General features: G+C 41.8%; 1 protein-coding gene across 1 annotated transcript in view; it reads left to right on the top strand.

Moving 5' to 3' along the window:
* The window catches only part of ctdp1 (CTD (carboxy-terminal domain, RNA polymerase II, polypeptide A) phosphatase, subunit 1), a 106,977-nt gene that overhangs the window by 17,961 nt on the left and 73,895 nt on the right, over window positions 1–15,121 (top strand). The window contains exons 7-11 of the mRNA XM_080442065.1: window positions 2,394–2,560; window positions 3,244–4,323; window positions 10,107–10,248; window positions 10,428–10,658; window positions 14,736–14,889. Coding sequence (XP_080298191.1) covers window positions 2,394–2,560; window positions 3,244–4,323; window positions 10,107–10,248; window positions 10,428–10,658; window positions 14,736–14,889 — 1,774 coding nt within the window. The remainder of the gene's footprint in view (window positions 1–2,393; window positions 2,561–3,243; window positions 4,324–10,106; window positions 10,249–10,427; window positions 10,659–14,735; window positions 14,890–15,121) is intronic.

Genomic DNA, 15,121 nt, shown 5'->3' with positions numbered 1-15,121 from the left:
GGTAGGTTATTGTGGGCCAGCAATGTTCGGAATTCGCCAATCATGATGGAATATGAAAAATCAGACGGATCCGTCTTGATCACTTGACTACAGAGATCATCTGTACCGATTTGCGTGATGTTGGGACAAAATTTGTAGGAGTAATATACATTTTTTTGTGTAAAAAATCTGCCTCCTGGTGGCACTATATTAGGGCAATGTTAAAAGGGTGGCATTTGTTCCTCAACGTAGTGCGACTGTGTGTGCAAACTGCAAAGTTTCACCGCAATCGGACGCTGCGTTCATGATTTGCTGCATTTTGTTCAAAACAGGCCACTCTGCAAACTTTAGCCAATCAGGATGGAATATGAAAAATCGAACAGATTCGTCTTGATCACATGACTCTAGAGATCATGTGTACCGATTTGCGTGAAATTTGGATACAATCTAAAGGAGTAAAATAAAATGTTTATGTTTTACATAAGTCGGCCTCCTGGTGGCGCTATAAAAGGCAAATGTGAAAAATGCAGGGTTGAGGTTTTTCCTTGGCCTCTAGGGAGTTCGCATTTAAAGTTTTACACAGATCGGTGCAGTTATAGGTAAAAACATGAATCGGCCTGTTATAGTGCCACCAAGAGGCTGATTTGAACATTTTCAAGTGGCATTTCTTCCTCGACCTACTGTAGTGGGAATGTGCGTGCAAAATTTCACGGCAATCGCACGCTGCTTTCATGATTTGAGCATTCCTGCAAACTTTGGAAGCCAATCTGAGATACTGTGTACCGATTTGCATGATGTTGAGACAAAATCTTTAGGAGTAATATCCCCAAAAATATTGTGCAAAAATCAGCCTCCTGGTGGCACTATAACAGGCCTATGTTCTGCTCTGGCATTCAGGGAGTGTTTGTGCATATGGTTTCACGTCAATTAGGCCAACGGTGCCGGAGATTAGCTGTTCACAGATGGACGGACACACACAGACGGACGGACGGACGGACAGGGTGCAAAACATAGTCTCGGCCACGCCTTCGGTCTGGTGGAGACAATAATGAAAAACATAGGACATGAACTTAAGACTAATTTATAACAGAAGCCAGACCGATTATAATTGTTTGGACAATATATCAGCCATGATTTAAAGTTGTTGATGACATCGGTATTAGCAATTATGCAGCTGTTTTTTTTTTTTTACCACTTTCAACCTGTCATATAAGAATTCAGAAAGAGCGAAAGAAAAAAAGCAGATCTACAAGCTCACAACATGTTAAACTCATTTGTTTGCATGTAATTTATTTATTTTTTTTCAAATTGATTAGAAATTGGTAATCGGTGGTCTAGGACTCTCAGCATCTGACCCAAAAGTCTGGCATCGGGCGGGCTCTATTTACAACTGCTTTAAAAGTGCTTTGCAATCTACACTAGCTACATCTATATCTAATCTAGTGGCATACTGTAGCTGAGTGGGTAGACAGGCCACCTGGGAATCGGAAGGTCACCGCTTCAGCCCCTGGGCCCGCCCAATCTATGTGTCGAAGTGTCCCTGAGCAAGACACTTAACCCTTAACTGCTCCCCGTGCACTGTATTAATAGCTCCCATTTCTCCCAACAGTCATGATGGGTAAAAGCAGAAGATAGATACGTATGCGTAAAATGTACTGTGACAAATACCCCAACAACAACAACTACACACATCATTTACATTCTTTACAGTATCTAGTTGTATTTATTGTTAAGACAATTTCAGTTGGCATATTATTCCCCTGCCATATTACTGTATGTTATGTTTAAAGTGAATATTTGATTCATTTAGATTTGAGAGATTGGAGAACAATGAACAAATAATTTGTGGATTTGATATTATAGCGTCTGCCTGGGTCTTTTCTGTCATTTGAAACCTGGCAGTGGTGAATTTATTTTGTCCCTTTTTAGTCTCCATAGCCATTTCTCCCATGGACATTTCCTGTCCAGAAATGTCATTAAGGCAAGCTGGTAGACCAGCATGGGGAATAGAGATCTCATATTGCTTCTACATACGGACAGATACATTGGTTGGCAGAGATAAACTGGCCAATATTCAAAACAAGTATTCTTATTGTTGCTTAATTCAACCTATATACTGTATTAGCAATTCATTTTTTTTATAAGAAAAGAAATGTATCCGTAATTGCTCATATTTATGAATCTAAAATTGGTATCAGTTTTGTATTCAGGTTTTTGTGGCTATCACAAATGCCACGTGACACGTGAAATGTCCCCGTTTTTTCCCCACCCATTTTGATGATGAAATAATGATTGGCATTATCAGGGCTCATTCTAACCTGGTGATGATTCATCATGGCTACATACTGCCACAAGAGGAACGCTGGACATCTGTCAATAAAGGCCAATCGTTTTGCTACTGTTTTGGTTGACAGGAACCTTTTCCCTTGTGGGGATTCAATGGTCTGTATAATAGATGACCGAGAGGATGTGTGGAAGTTTGCACCCAACCTCATCACTGTGAAGAAATACATCTACTTCCAGGGCACAGGTGACATCAATGCTCCACCAGGGTCACGGGAAGCTCAGATGGCGAAGAAAGGTACATCTCTTTTTTTTTTAACACCTCTGTATACACGGAAGACACAATGTCACACTCACACGAACACAGCAGCCAAACATAATGACTGACACACACACGCGCGCGTTGGTAACGACAACTCAACCTTTCATCTATTGTAGCTCACAATGATGAAAATCAGGAATCATGTCTCCAACAACAACATACCTTGATGTCAGTGTTCAGACGGCTCAATGGGATCGGGAACACGCCTCCATGTTAAACGTGCTTGCGCGTTCGCTGCGTTCCCGATCAGGATGCACCTGATGCCATGCAGGCAGGCTAAAAACCTGGTTTAAAAACTACTACAGACATCTTTTGCATACTGGGACTACCTTAACATTTTTGATTCCATACAGAAAAAGGTAAGAAGTGAGGAGCCAATCATCCTCTTAGCCAGATCTGAACGACAACAGGGTGACGGGACAGAGTCCCGGCTCCCGCAGCTGCAGAGGGGGAGGTCACAGATGGGGCTAGTGGGAGAATAGAAGTCAGAACATAATAAACTTTTAATCCTCTGAAATTGATCTGTTTATGTTTTACATAAACGGATCAAATAAAAACACATTTCTTAAGGCAAATAATGAAGAGAAATGGTGTCTAAAATTTGAAAGGTGCGAAAAACCATCATGCAGCCCTTGTGATTAACCTTGTTTGTGTTCCAGCTGGTGGCGCGGCAAGTCGACCTGCAGAAGGCACTGAAGTGGCAGGGACGTCTGGAGCAGAGGAGCAGAGTAACGGACTCAGGAAAAAGGGGAAGGACCACAACAGTGGCGGGAAAGAGGATTGCACAACGGCGCCCTCCTCTGCTCAGGGAGTTGTGGTGAATGAACGGACGCATCCCTCAGGGGTGGAAGAGGCAGAGAAGGCCCAGGGTAGAGGGCCAGAGACTGAGGCGGAATCGGGGACGGGGTCGAGAGAAACGCAGGCTAGCACTGGATCAGATGGCAAGGAAGACGAGAGCAGCAGAACATCGGTGACGGTGGAGTCACCGGACGGAGCGAATTCCTCCGTGCAGCGCCACGAGGCCAACAACCTGGACTTTGACCTATCGAGCGACAGCGATAACGACTCAGAGAAGCCTCCTTCATCAGAGAAGCCTCCTTCATCAGAGAGCGACGGTGAGGGGAAGTCCGGCAGATCGAGGACGTCCAAGCAGGAAGGCCTGATGCAGGAGCCCCCGGCTGAGGGGGATGGGGTAAGGGAAGGGGACAGTAAAGGAACGGGCGAGGGAGGGGAGAACAACTTGGACTCGGGCGAGCCTTCTGGAGTCGTCCTCCCAGATCCTGAGCTGGGGAACGGTTGCTCAGACAGGAGGGAGGCGGAGACGGAGTCCCAGAACAGCGAAATTTCTGGGGTAACAATGGGCGAGGAGTCCTTGGACCAGAGTATGGAGGATGAGGAGGAAGAGGAGGAGGAAGCCGACTGCGACCGGGACGATCACCTGATCTACCTGGAGGAAGTGCTGGCTAGGATCCACAGGGAGTACTACCGCCACTACGTGGCCTACCTGGGGACGGAGGGCGGCGAGACGCCAGACATCCGCATGATCGTGCCAGAGCTGAAAAGCAAGACACTGGAGGGAGCGACCATTGTGTTCAGCGGCCTGTACCCCACCAACTACCCCATGGATCGGACGCGGGAGTACTACCACGCCAAGGCGCTGGGGGCCAAGATCGGTAAAAACCTGGTGCTCACCTCCAAAGATCCCTGTCGGACGACGCATCTCATTGCTGCCAGAGCTGGTATGTTCAATAACATGCAATTAAACCAAACAGTACATTCATACACCATTGAGCACCTTTGTTTGCAGGCTTACTATTAAATTATAATTATTATTATATTCTATGTGTGCATGCTAATGTTTCGGAGCGCTCATTGTTTAGTTGTTCTAAACTAAACCACGTAACTGTTGTTAAGTAGGGTCCGGGGATCTCCAGACGTCCTTGGGGACGTTCCAGGGGGTCCCCAGCTACGTGAGGAACAGAATAATTTCACTATTATTTCATTGGCTAGAAGTTAGCCCAATGAGAGAATGTTATCTAATCTAATATAACAACAACAGTGCTCTCTTATGGGGGTTCCCACTCCCTAGCACAAAATCCTTTCAAAATGGGGGTCTGCACCGCTGCCTAATGCATATCAATTTGGGTGTCATTGACATTAACAGTGTTTGAGAACTAGTTCATTGCAATCAACTACATTTTAGTGGAACCATTAAACTTTAGTTTAATTTAAGCAATCCACTAAACTTTAGTAGATTACATGAACTAGTAGTATATTGGATCATCTCAAGGACATAAAATACGATCTGCCCTCTCATTTTATCATCACAAAATGATATGGCTTCATAGGAATTGGATTGACAGTGTTGCTGTACTTCTATAACTCACAGCAAGGGGAGTGAATCCTGACAGATGTCTAGTTGATTGAGGGCAATAGCCTAATGTTTTGGTAATGAGGGGGAGAATCATTAGAGATCAGTTGAGATGCAGTTTAAAGTTCAGTTTAGCTCGGCTGATTATAGTGATGCATAACAACGTGTGTGTGTGTGTGTGTGTGTGTGTGTGTGTGTGTGTGTGTGTGTGTGTGTGTGTGTGTGTGTGTGTGTGTGTGTGTGTGTGTGTGTGTGTGTGTGTGTGTGTGTGTGTGTGTGTGTGTGTGTGTGTGTGTGTGTGTGTGTGTGTGTGTGTGTGTGTGTGTGTGTGTGGGGCAGCAAAACTGCAGCCCATAACATAGAAAGCTACCAGAATTTAGATGAAATGTGCTGTCAATAAAATCTGGGAAGATGTGTATTGATCATAAGATCTCACCAATGCAACTCCTTGCAACAAAACTGTTTTAAGGCCAGTCCACACCAATGCAACTCCTTGCAACTGCATAATCCTCTCTGTCATTAGGCTCTGGACCTGTTGGATATGTACAGACTGAAATGTCATGGATTTTTTTGAATTTATTATTTATGGTTGGAAAACAGAAACCTATGACTTGAGCTTATCGTACTTGGTTTCTAGTGAAAAGTGTGAGTTGTCTGATGAATGTATACTGTATATCATTGGCCACAGAAACATCTCAGAGGAGAGGAGCACTTAACTCATTCACTGCCTGAATTATTGCTGGCCGCGTTTGCCCACTGCCAGAGATTTTTCATTGAAAAAAAAAAGTACTCAGGAGCCGAGATACAGAATTTTTAAGTTTTAAGTTAACAAGGAAGTGGATGGGAGTCTAGATCTTTGAAAAATCATGTCTCCTTGGTCTTTGGGTCAAAAAAAAAAAGAAAATAAATTACGTTTTTTACGTCCTAGGCAGAATTGGTAAACGGGAATAATTACGTTTTTTACGTCCTAGGTAGGGAATGAGTTAAGTGTACAATCCATTCCACAGTGAGCCAAAAAGACATGTATTAATAAGCCTGTCCCACATTTGAGATAATAGCAATTATTTTGCATAATTGTTTGCATGTTGAAAAATGTTCATACTTTTTCAAACATAAAAATAGCTGAAAAAGCCCATCTACAAGCTCACCACAAGTCCTCCCTTAGGCCAATTTTAATATAGAATTTCCACCAAAAATTTATATTTATTTATCATATCTGCGGCTGCCCTTTGCAATTTTTGTTTATGTAAGCCTAAAAGGCTGTTCAGTAATGTCTCTGCAGCTCTTTATTAAACAGTATTTTCAGGTCAGGATATCCCATCAGGATAGAGAACTCAGACAGGATACATAAAGAAGGGAAATTGGAAGTGATCACACAAAGAAATGAGCAGACAAAATTGGAACTGGAACATGAAGCTGATAAATGGGTACTCTCTCCTGATTGGCTGAAATGTTGTCACCTACCTGAACATTTACTTTCTGTTTATTAAAGAGCTGGAGAGACAGAAAGACTCCCGTTACTGAACAAACGCTCTATAGCAATGATTACTATCAGAAAATGGTGCCGTAACCTTTTAACAAAACACTTTTTGTTTTAACCAAAAAATATCACTTACCCTACCTTTTTAATCGCAATTATTTGTTACTTAATCGTCAAGTAAAATGTCATGATCATGACAGCCCTACTTGATGGTCCATACAAGGAGAGCAGAAAATCAGCCCACCCCTGCACTGGTCCTCATCCAGTGTGAGTGTACCATCTCAGAACAAGCTCTGGAAGTGGCGCTGTTGCCTGGGTGCCAGACTCACTGAGAGCAGCAGTACTTGGTAATCAACCAAGCTTGCACGTCAGAAGGGAAAAGAAAATCAGCCTCGGAGTGCTCAGGGTGAAATCGGCAGCAGTCCACTTATAGGCGGCAGAGAATTGTTGGAAAATGGCTGTTGCACTGTGCCTAGCTGTCGCAGCACGTGACAGACGTTTAGCATGCCCATTTCACATGGGGAAATGGATTATTTCATTACAGCTTTTTGCAAGATGTTAGCCGAAAGGAGTGAGACTGCTCCATACTCTTGTATCTAAGTATGTTTCCCCTTTACTTACGCAATATCCCTTGTATGTGGTTGCTCTTGATGACATTGTGGCCAGTAGTAAGATAAATCTCTTAAACCCCATTTTGTGTATTTATTTGATGTGAGAGTGTCACGAAAATAGCAAAAATCTACAAGCTCATGACGAGCCACAAGCTGCTATTTCCGCTATTTTTGGAGGGGGGAAAAGAGATATGGAAAAAGAAAACAATGTATTTTTGCAAACTTTTTAAATCATTTTTAGTTTTTGTATATAATGATATAGTATGGTCACCTAGTGGTTGAGATTCTTGACACTGACACTCAGTGACCTCTTGTGGTACCTGCAGCTGCTCAGTAGGCGTCTGTCGGAGTGCTGACAGCTGACACCACAGTGTAGGAGAGAAATGAAAGTGAAATGCACCAGCAGAACATCTGTTGGCATGCATGGATTGACTAGGTAAACACAATACAGTGTGACTAAACATTGCCTTGAGGGAAATGAAGCGTTGCTCAGTCCTGTCCTTGTGGACTATTGTCATGATATTATCTATACAGGAAAGTGGCGGAAAACATTCACTCTTGTATTTGACAATTGAGACTAGCTCTGTGTTTTATAGAGGCTGTGTGTGTGTGTGTATATATATATATATATATATATATATATATTTATATATATATATATATATATATATATTTCTGATAGTGGTATTTGAAATTAAGTCTGTCTTTACGCCTGTCACAATTATTAGATACTCGTCTAATCACAATTATTTGAGATAATCACAATTATTTTGTATAATCGTCATAATCGTTTCCATGTTGGAAAATAGCAGAAACTTACAAACAACGCTTCGTGGTGTGTTGTAAGCTTGTAGATCAGCTATTTTCGCTAAAAAATGTTTTTGGAAAGTATAACATTATTAAATATGTCAGTAATTTCTTTGTATATTTCAGTTATTTGTCATATCCGCCCTGTGCAAGTTTTGATTACGAAGCCTAAAAGGCAAACAGAAATAGCATTTTTATTCATATGTATGACAATCAATCGTCAATTGTAATCGTGACAGCCCATGTGTGGTCTTGATTAGATGAATACGTGACGTGTGGAGGTCCTTTGTTACAAAATGTCCCACCGTGTCAAAGATAATGGATGTTGATTAGGCCAGATGGGCACATTTAAACCCTTAATATGAAACATGTGAGCTGTCTGATGAAATGTTGATGTCATAGGCCGAAGAAGCAATGTAAGTGAGAGCAGCCACTTATGTAGCACATGTATATTAAAGTGCTACTGTACATGCAGTAAGTGCATACTGTGTATGCGCGCGCACACACACACACACACACACTAGGCTGCACTGAGAAGCGTGTCTGTAACTGATGGTGAAATTACTTGTAGAGGTGGGTGTTGTCATTCTCAGCGCTTCACTGGGTTAATTAAACAATTAATTAAAACAATTTTAATGAACTAAGCTTTTAACTAACCACTTTGCAGCCTTTAACACTATGAATGAGTGCCGGGGAGTCAAATACCTCATTAACATCTGATATTAAGTTGCATCCTCAGCGGCCCTGGATGTATGAAATCCAGGTGTAATTTCACACGAGAGCCATAGAATATCAAATCACCCAATTCACCTACTTTACTGAGGTGGTCATATAAATATATTTAACCAAATTAATTGCAGCGTTCTTAAATGTAATGTCGACAGCACCAGTGGTTCTCAAGCGTATTTATGTCAAGGACCCCCAAATTAATAAGTGTTTGCCCATGAAGAGATTTTGTGCCAGGGACCCTCATACATTCAAAAAAGTTTTTCACTTTTTCTTTGAAGATTTCTTTTGGAAATAGCCGATCTACAAACTCACAACACGTTAACGCGTTGTAGAGTTTGTAGATTGGCTATTTTCAGATAGTCGATGTATATACTGTAGGTTTAAAGCGGTTACACTGATTATGATATATTAACTAATATTGCTGGGGCCCCCCTGGAACCCCCTCAAGGACCCCTGACTTTGAGAACCACTGGACTAGACGGGAAACGACCGCCAATTGTGTGTATATTTCCTCTTCTGCTGGTAAATTCTAACCTGCCACTTAGGCATGGAAAAAAAAATTGAAAGAGAAATACTGTAGCTTCTGTTGTCTGTTCGTGATTCTGTGGCCGCTTATGCTTATTTATCTGTTTTTGCCGGTAAATAATCTAAACTATAAAAATAAGTAATAATTTACACAAGGATACACCCAGGAAGTGATCAGCACATAGACGATTGCTACTGGTCAGCTAAAAGATGTCTTTCTCTGCTATTCAGAGAAATAAATGAAAGATTTGACACCATTTGCCAAGGACATGCTGCCTTACCAAAAAATGCTACTTGCAGCAAATGTTGATGTTTTTTATCCTCGTCAACAACTCAAAAATCATAGACTTGGGAGGTGTTTGTGAATTCAGAATTGGTATAGCTGCTGTTTTCTACACAATCGCATGGTAGCTTTTTGCTGAACAATGAACAATCCCATTTCACACTTTGACACCAACCTACCGAGCAGAAAATCTGAAGAAGTCATCCAGTCAATTCTTGAACAAGTGTTTGATTATAGGGTTAATGAGATACTACACTCGGGACATGCAATTTGAAGCCTTTGTCTCAAATGTCAATAACCCTAATTCAAGCAGATAATACTACTCCCCATGCTATTAGGAGCCAATAAAGAATTTCTGCCTGTTCTCTTTTGAGAGCAAAATACCAAAGGTCCAATAACGAATATTCTTTAACCAGTTAAACTAGGCCCTCTACTACAGTACAAATTTCGTGGCCAAAAATAGCCGATCTACACAACGCGTTGTGAGCATCAAGATAAAGCTATTTTCAGCTAATCATCCCCCAAGAAAAGGGATGGTAGGTTCAAGTGGTTAACGTCACATGTCTTTTTAATTATTTATTTTATTTTATTTGTATTTTAGTTGTTTCTCTTCCATTGATCCAAATCACCAAGTAGGCCCACAGTATGTCTGTGTTGGAAAAAAAAAATGTTTTCTCTGTTTATTTTATTTTTTTGCTTCTCGTTGCTGTCACCAGGCACTGAAAAGGTCCGTCAGGCACAAGACTGTAAGCACCTCCACGTGGTCAATCCTGATTGGCTGTGGAGCTGTCTGGAACGGTGGGAAAAGGTCGAGGAGCCGCTGTACCCGCTAAAAGAGGACTACTCCAAGACGCCACGGTAATAACACTGATTGATTGTCCTAATGTTATGTTGAATTATTTTATAATAATTATTATATTACTATAATTGAAGTGATTCATGGGCTTGAGTTATTCTCACCTTTTTTTTATATATGAAAGCATTTAGTAGAGCTATAAATAAAAAAAAAAAACTTTTGTGTGTGTGTGTTTTGAAAGGAGCAACAGCCCAGCCTCGTTACCTGATATTCAGGGCGGCTTCCCTAATCCCATGCTCCACCCAGCTCTGATCCACCACAAAGCTCTGCCTCCGGCGCCGGAGGTGCGGACCTATGACAAAAACACCGGAAAGCTGATTCGGAGGGGTCCACACGCCTCGCGACCGCCGTCGTTCCTCCCACCACCAGGATCTGTGTCACTCACTGATCATAGGGAGCAACCTTCTCTCAGGTACTATGTGCACCGAATTGATGATTTAGTTCCACCGTTTTCACTCTGGATTCACTTTGTGAACATGGGAGAATCTTTCCTTTGCGGCATGCATGTATATAAAAAAAAAGTGGCAGTTACTTTGTTGATTTCTCAGTACAGTATGTTTAGTACTCACCGCAAATTTTGCTTTCAACTAACCCTGAAGACCCACTGGAAATGGGGAACCACATTAACCTTGGTGTCCCTATTTTGGGCATGACATTATAGGAGAAAATTTTACTTATTTTTTCCGGTTTTGCTCATTTTCTTTTGGAAATAGCAGATCTACAAGCTCACGATTGGTCACGGTGTGAGTTTGCAGATCCGATCGGCTTTTTAATGTATGAAGAAAATGGGGTTTAATTGGTTAACTCAGACAAAGAAACTGCACAGATTTGACTTGTTCGTTTTCAATCAGGCGGCAGGGACAACCAGCTGAACACAAGGTATTTTGACAGATTCCTCTGATTCATGTCATTTATCGCATTTGTGAGAGCATTGACTCGTAAAAGTGAAATTGCCTCATCAGGTCCACCGTCTCGGGGGGGCTGAGCGTGCCAGGGGGCTCGCATGTACATTGGCGGTAGGTTTGCTGCGTGTGCCTTTTTTCTACTGTAGCTAAATTAGGTTTTCTTGTTCAATTCGTCTCTACCTGAATATTTGGCTGTAAACAATGGCACGCCATTAAAAAGGAATCAGTGCTGTATGTCACGAAAGAGCTGATGAAGGCAGTATTTGCGTTATGTTGAGAGAGAGAGAGAAATCTCCCTCCGCCAGATGTAATAATGCTAAAGTATAACCACACATTTGAAGTGAGAGTTTAGCTAGTGTAGCACGGGACTCACCTCACCTGCAAGAGACGCCTCACTCTAGTGTCTTACTTCAGTTACCTTTTAAATTCAGTCACTACTTCAGTTATCTTTCAATTCAGTCAATCCCCTGGGCATTATTATTGGAGTGTTGGGGGTTAACCACATGAACCCTAGCATCCATATTCTATGGTGAACAATTGCCGAAAATAGCTGATCTAAAAGCTCAAGCTACAAGCTTGTAGATCGGCTATTTCCGGCAAAGAGATTTGGTGTAGTGTGAAAAACAGGGGTGCCTAATATAGTCCCCTCCCCTGGGGGACACTCCGGTCAATAAGTTATATAGGGTTTCAGTGCTTGAAGGCAGCTACACACTGTACGACTTTTAAAGTCGTCGAGTTGTCAACTGTATTTAATACTGCAATATCAACATTGCTTTACCAATATTTGTAATTTTCCCATGGGGATGTATGTTAAAACACATACACACACACACACACACACACAGCGCTCTCTCTCTGCACGCAGCACGCAGGACCGTTGTGGTCCATGCGTGCTGATTCCGACTGCGGTTTTATCAACATATTCAAGCGAGATGCGTTGGTTTTATAGACTATATCTAACAGCAATATTAATATTGCTACCAATATTTATGACACAGAATTCACCCACGGAATAAAGGTCTATCTGTATTGATGTCCATCTATCAATCAATCAATACAGACAGATAGACAGACTGTTATAAAAGTTATAAGAATAACTTGTTGTTATATAAAAGATGAGTCCTGTGCTCTCATTGGCTGTAGCACGGATCTGCTTGGGGTGCTGATCGCAACCCAGTTCATACTGTATGATTTCCAGTCGGCGACAGAGCCTAGATATCTAGAAACGCTCGGGGAGGCAACGCCGAGCGCTAGAATCGCAGTTGAATCTTCTCGCAGTACTTTTCACACACATCGGGGGATGTTTCCCTGTCTTGGTCCGATCGGGGGATTTGTAGCCTTAACTGTCTTGCTTAGGGACACTTTGTCACATAGTATACTGGGACAGCAGGGCGTCAAACCATCTGTGGCCACAAGCTATGGCTTGGCTCGCACTGTGTTTGTTTTTCTCCCCCTGCAAGTGAGTTGCCACAGGGAAGCTTGAAGTTCAAGAGACTCATTTTTATTTCTTTTTTTTTCCCTCTTGCAGTTTTCCCAAAGACATCCCTCTGTCATGCAACCATAGAAATGTTGCATGGAGGAAAACTAATTAATTTTGAGGAAGAAGTCATTAGGCTATATTTATTATTTAACGTTTTAATTTCTTTATTGACTATTTATCATTTGAAATGAATCCTCACAGTCTGGATTCCTGGCAGTAAAGTGCAATAGTTGGATTTGTGGCAATAAGTATACAGCTTCTAGCTATTTAGTACACTTTCATTTGTTAGTTCTGCTCAAAAACATGCTTATCAATACAAAGTTTTCCCTGAAAATGGATGACTTTCAATTATGTTCTTGACTTTCTTTCTAAGTTGACATTTTAGGAGGAGCAAGAACAAGTTAATCAAGTGTGTAGTTAAAGGTAAATTGTAATCCAGGATTGTTTTTTAAACGATCTGTTTAGTCAACAATTCTTTCGTGGGCTTTGAACCGGATCTGCATGACTGATATCATAATTAAAAATCACAAGCATAAAATAGATTTTTCCTTCTAGGCTCAGTGGAGTTTCCAACCAGTTGCGTAAACCTGAATTAAACTTCAATTATCATAGAGCAGGGGTCTTCAACGTTTTTCAGGCCAAGCCAAGGACCCCTTAGCTAAGAGAAGGTTGAAGCAGGAACACCCACAATATAAACTCCCCAAAAAAAGTTCGGAAACTTAAATTAAGTTATTATTTCTCCCCTTCAATAATACCAATTGGTATTGTATTTGATATCGTTATCATTGATTAGTCACCTTTACAACGAGTTTATAACTTGTAAGGATCGTGCAATCGTGGAATGAGCAACACAGCTAAACGTGTGGGTAGTGCCCCCCCCAATATGCTTCTGTTGGTATTTGCTCTCGTTTTGAGAGACTTGCCAGCACACAGCTGCTGGCAGGTGTGCTGAGCATGGGTCCTGCAACTTTGACATATATCTGTCTGTGGTACCGTTTGTGCAAGTCTTGCACATTTCTGGAAGAGAAATACTATGCGGTTCCTCACGTGAGACTTCACCTGTCTCATGGAACTTGGTCCTAAGTTTGGAAATGGTACCAGGGCTGACACCAATTAATGCTGCCGCTCTGTGTAACCCCCCCCCATACTATACAATGACAGCTACCTAAAAAAACATAAACATTGATATATTTTTATTTATTTATTGTGCTTTTTTACCCCCTTTTCTCCCCAATTTAGTTGTTTTGCCAATTGATTCCTCCCCACACATATTTCTGTGTTGTCACTGCTGTGGTATCCTACTGACTCCACCTACCAGTGAGGACTCTGAGGAGCCCCCACTGGGAGTACTTGGAGCCTTCATCCTACTCCTCCAGCCCAGCACACTGTTGACAGCTGCCGCCCCAGCCCCATAGGATTATGTGCAGTGACAATTATCACCCTCCCTGCTCAGCTTCCCTCCCCTGAAACACGGGCCAATTGTGTTTGTGTGTAGACGCTCGACAAAGCCGGATGCGAACCCACAAACCTACGGTGGTGGGCAGGCACTTTACCACTGTGACACCCGAGCGGCTGTAAACATTGATTTTGACGTCATAGTACCATCAACATTTAACACATTGAGTGCCAAAAACGGTCCGGGCCGTTTTTCATAATCCAAACGAGGTGTGCCAAAAACGGTTATAACCGTTTTTGGATTTTTTATTTTTATTTTTTTCTCCCTTCACAGCACCAGAAGATATCATTTTTCGAAGATTTAGACTTTAATCCACTTCCTGGTTAATTTATGACTTCAAAAGCCTGTATCTCGGCTCCTGTGTACTTTTTTTTTTTACTATGTATTTTTGACTATTTTCAACTGGCTGCAACTATGGAACGGATTCCCGAATGTTTTAAATTTTTTCCCCCCGATTGCACGAGACCTCTATGTGTGTAATGAGGGAATCACAGTGAGGACGGTGATCACTGAAAATATTTTGTAACTACTTGAAAAAGGTTAAAAAATGGTTAAAAATCCAGGCACTGACTGTACCCTGTTTTAAAAAAACCCTGGCACTCTAAATGTTGTGGTTTTTAAAAGTGTGAATATGTCTGTGTGCCTCAGGGGAACTCAAAAGGGTCCACAGGACGAGACGGCAGAGCCCGGCCAAGATGATGAGCAGCCGGGACCCTCGCGCAGGCAACGACAGCAAAGCATGTCGGAAACCATGCCCCTCTACACCCTCTGCAAGGAGGATCTGGACAGCATGGATAGAGAGGTAAGACACACCACCCGTTATGAATGAGTGTATTTTGTTTGTTGATAGTAGTAATATTAGAACCCAAACGATGCCAGATTTTGGGTCCGAAGCAGATCCAGAGTTCTAGACCACCGATTTTGACAGATTTTTTTGTGTAACATTTTCTTGTCAATCTGGAAAAACTAAAAGATTTTATTTAACTTTTACAACAAAAAATGTAATAAACACAAATAACTTTAACCACTAAGCT

This window comes from Gymnoscopelus braueri, assembly GCF_963280865.1.
Source record: "Gymnoscopelus braueri genome assembly, chromosome: 11".
Lineage (NCBI taxonomy): Eukaryota > Metazoa > Chordata > Actinopteri > Myctophiformes > Myctophidae > Gymnoscopelus > Gymnoscopelus braueri.
The sequence above is the reverse complement of the archived record's forward strand: the minus strand, read 5'-3'. Positions and strand labels throughout refer to the sequence as shown.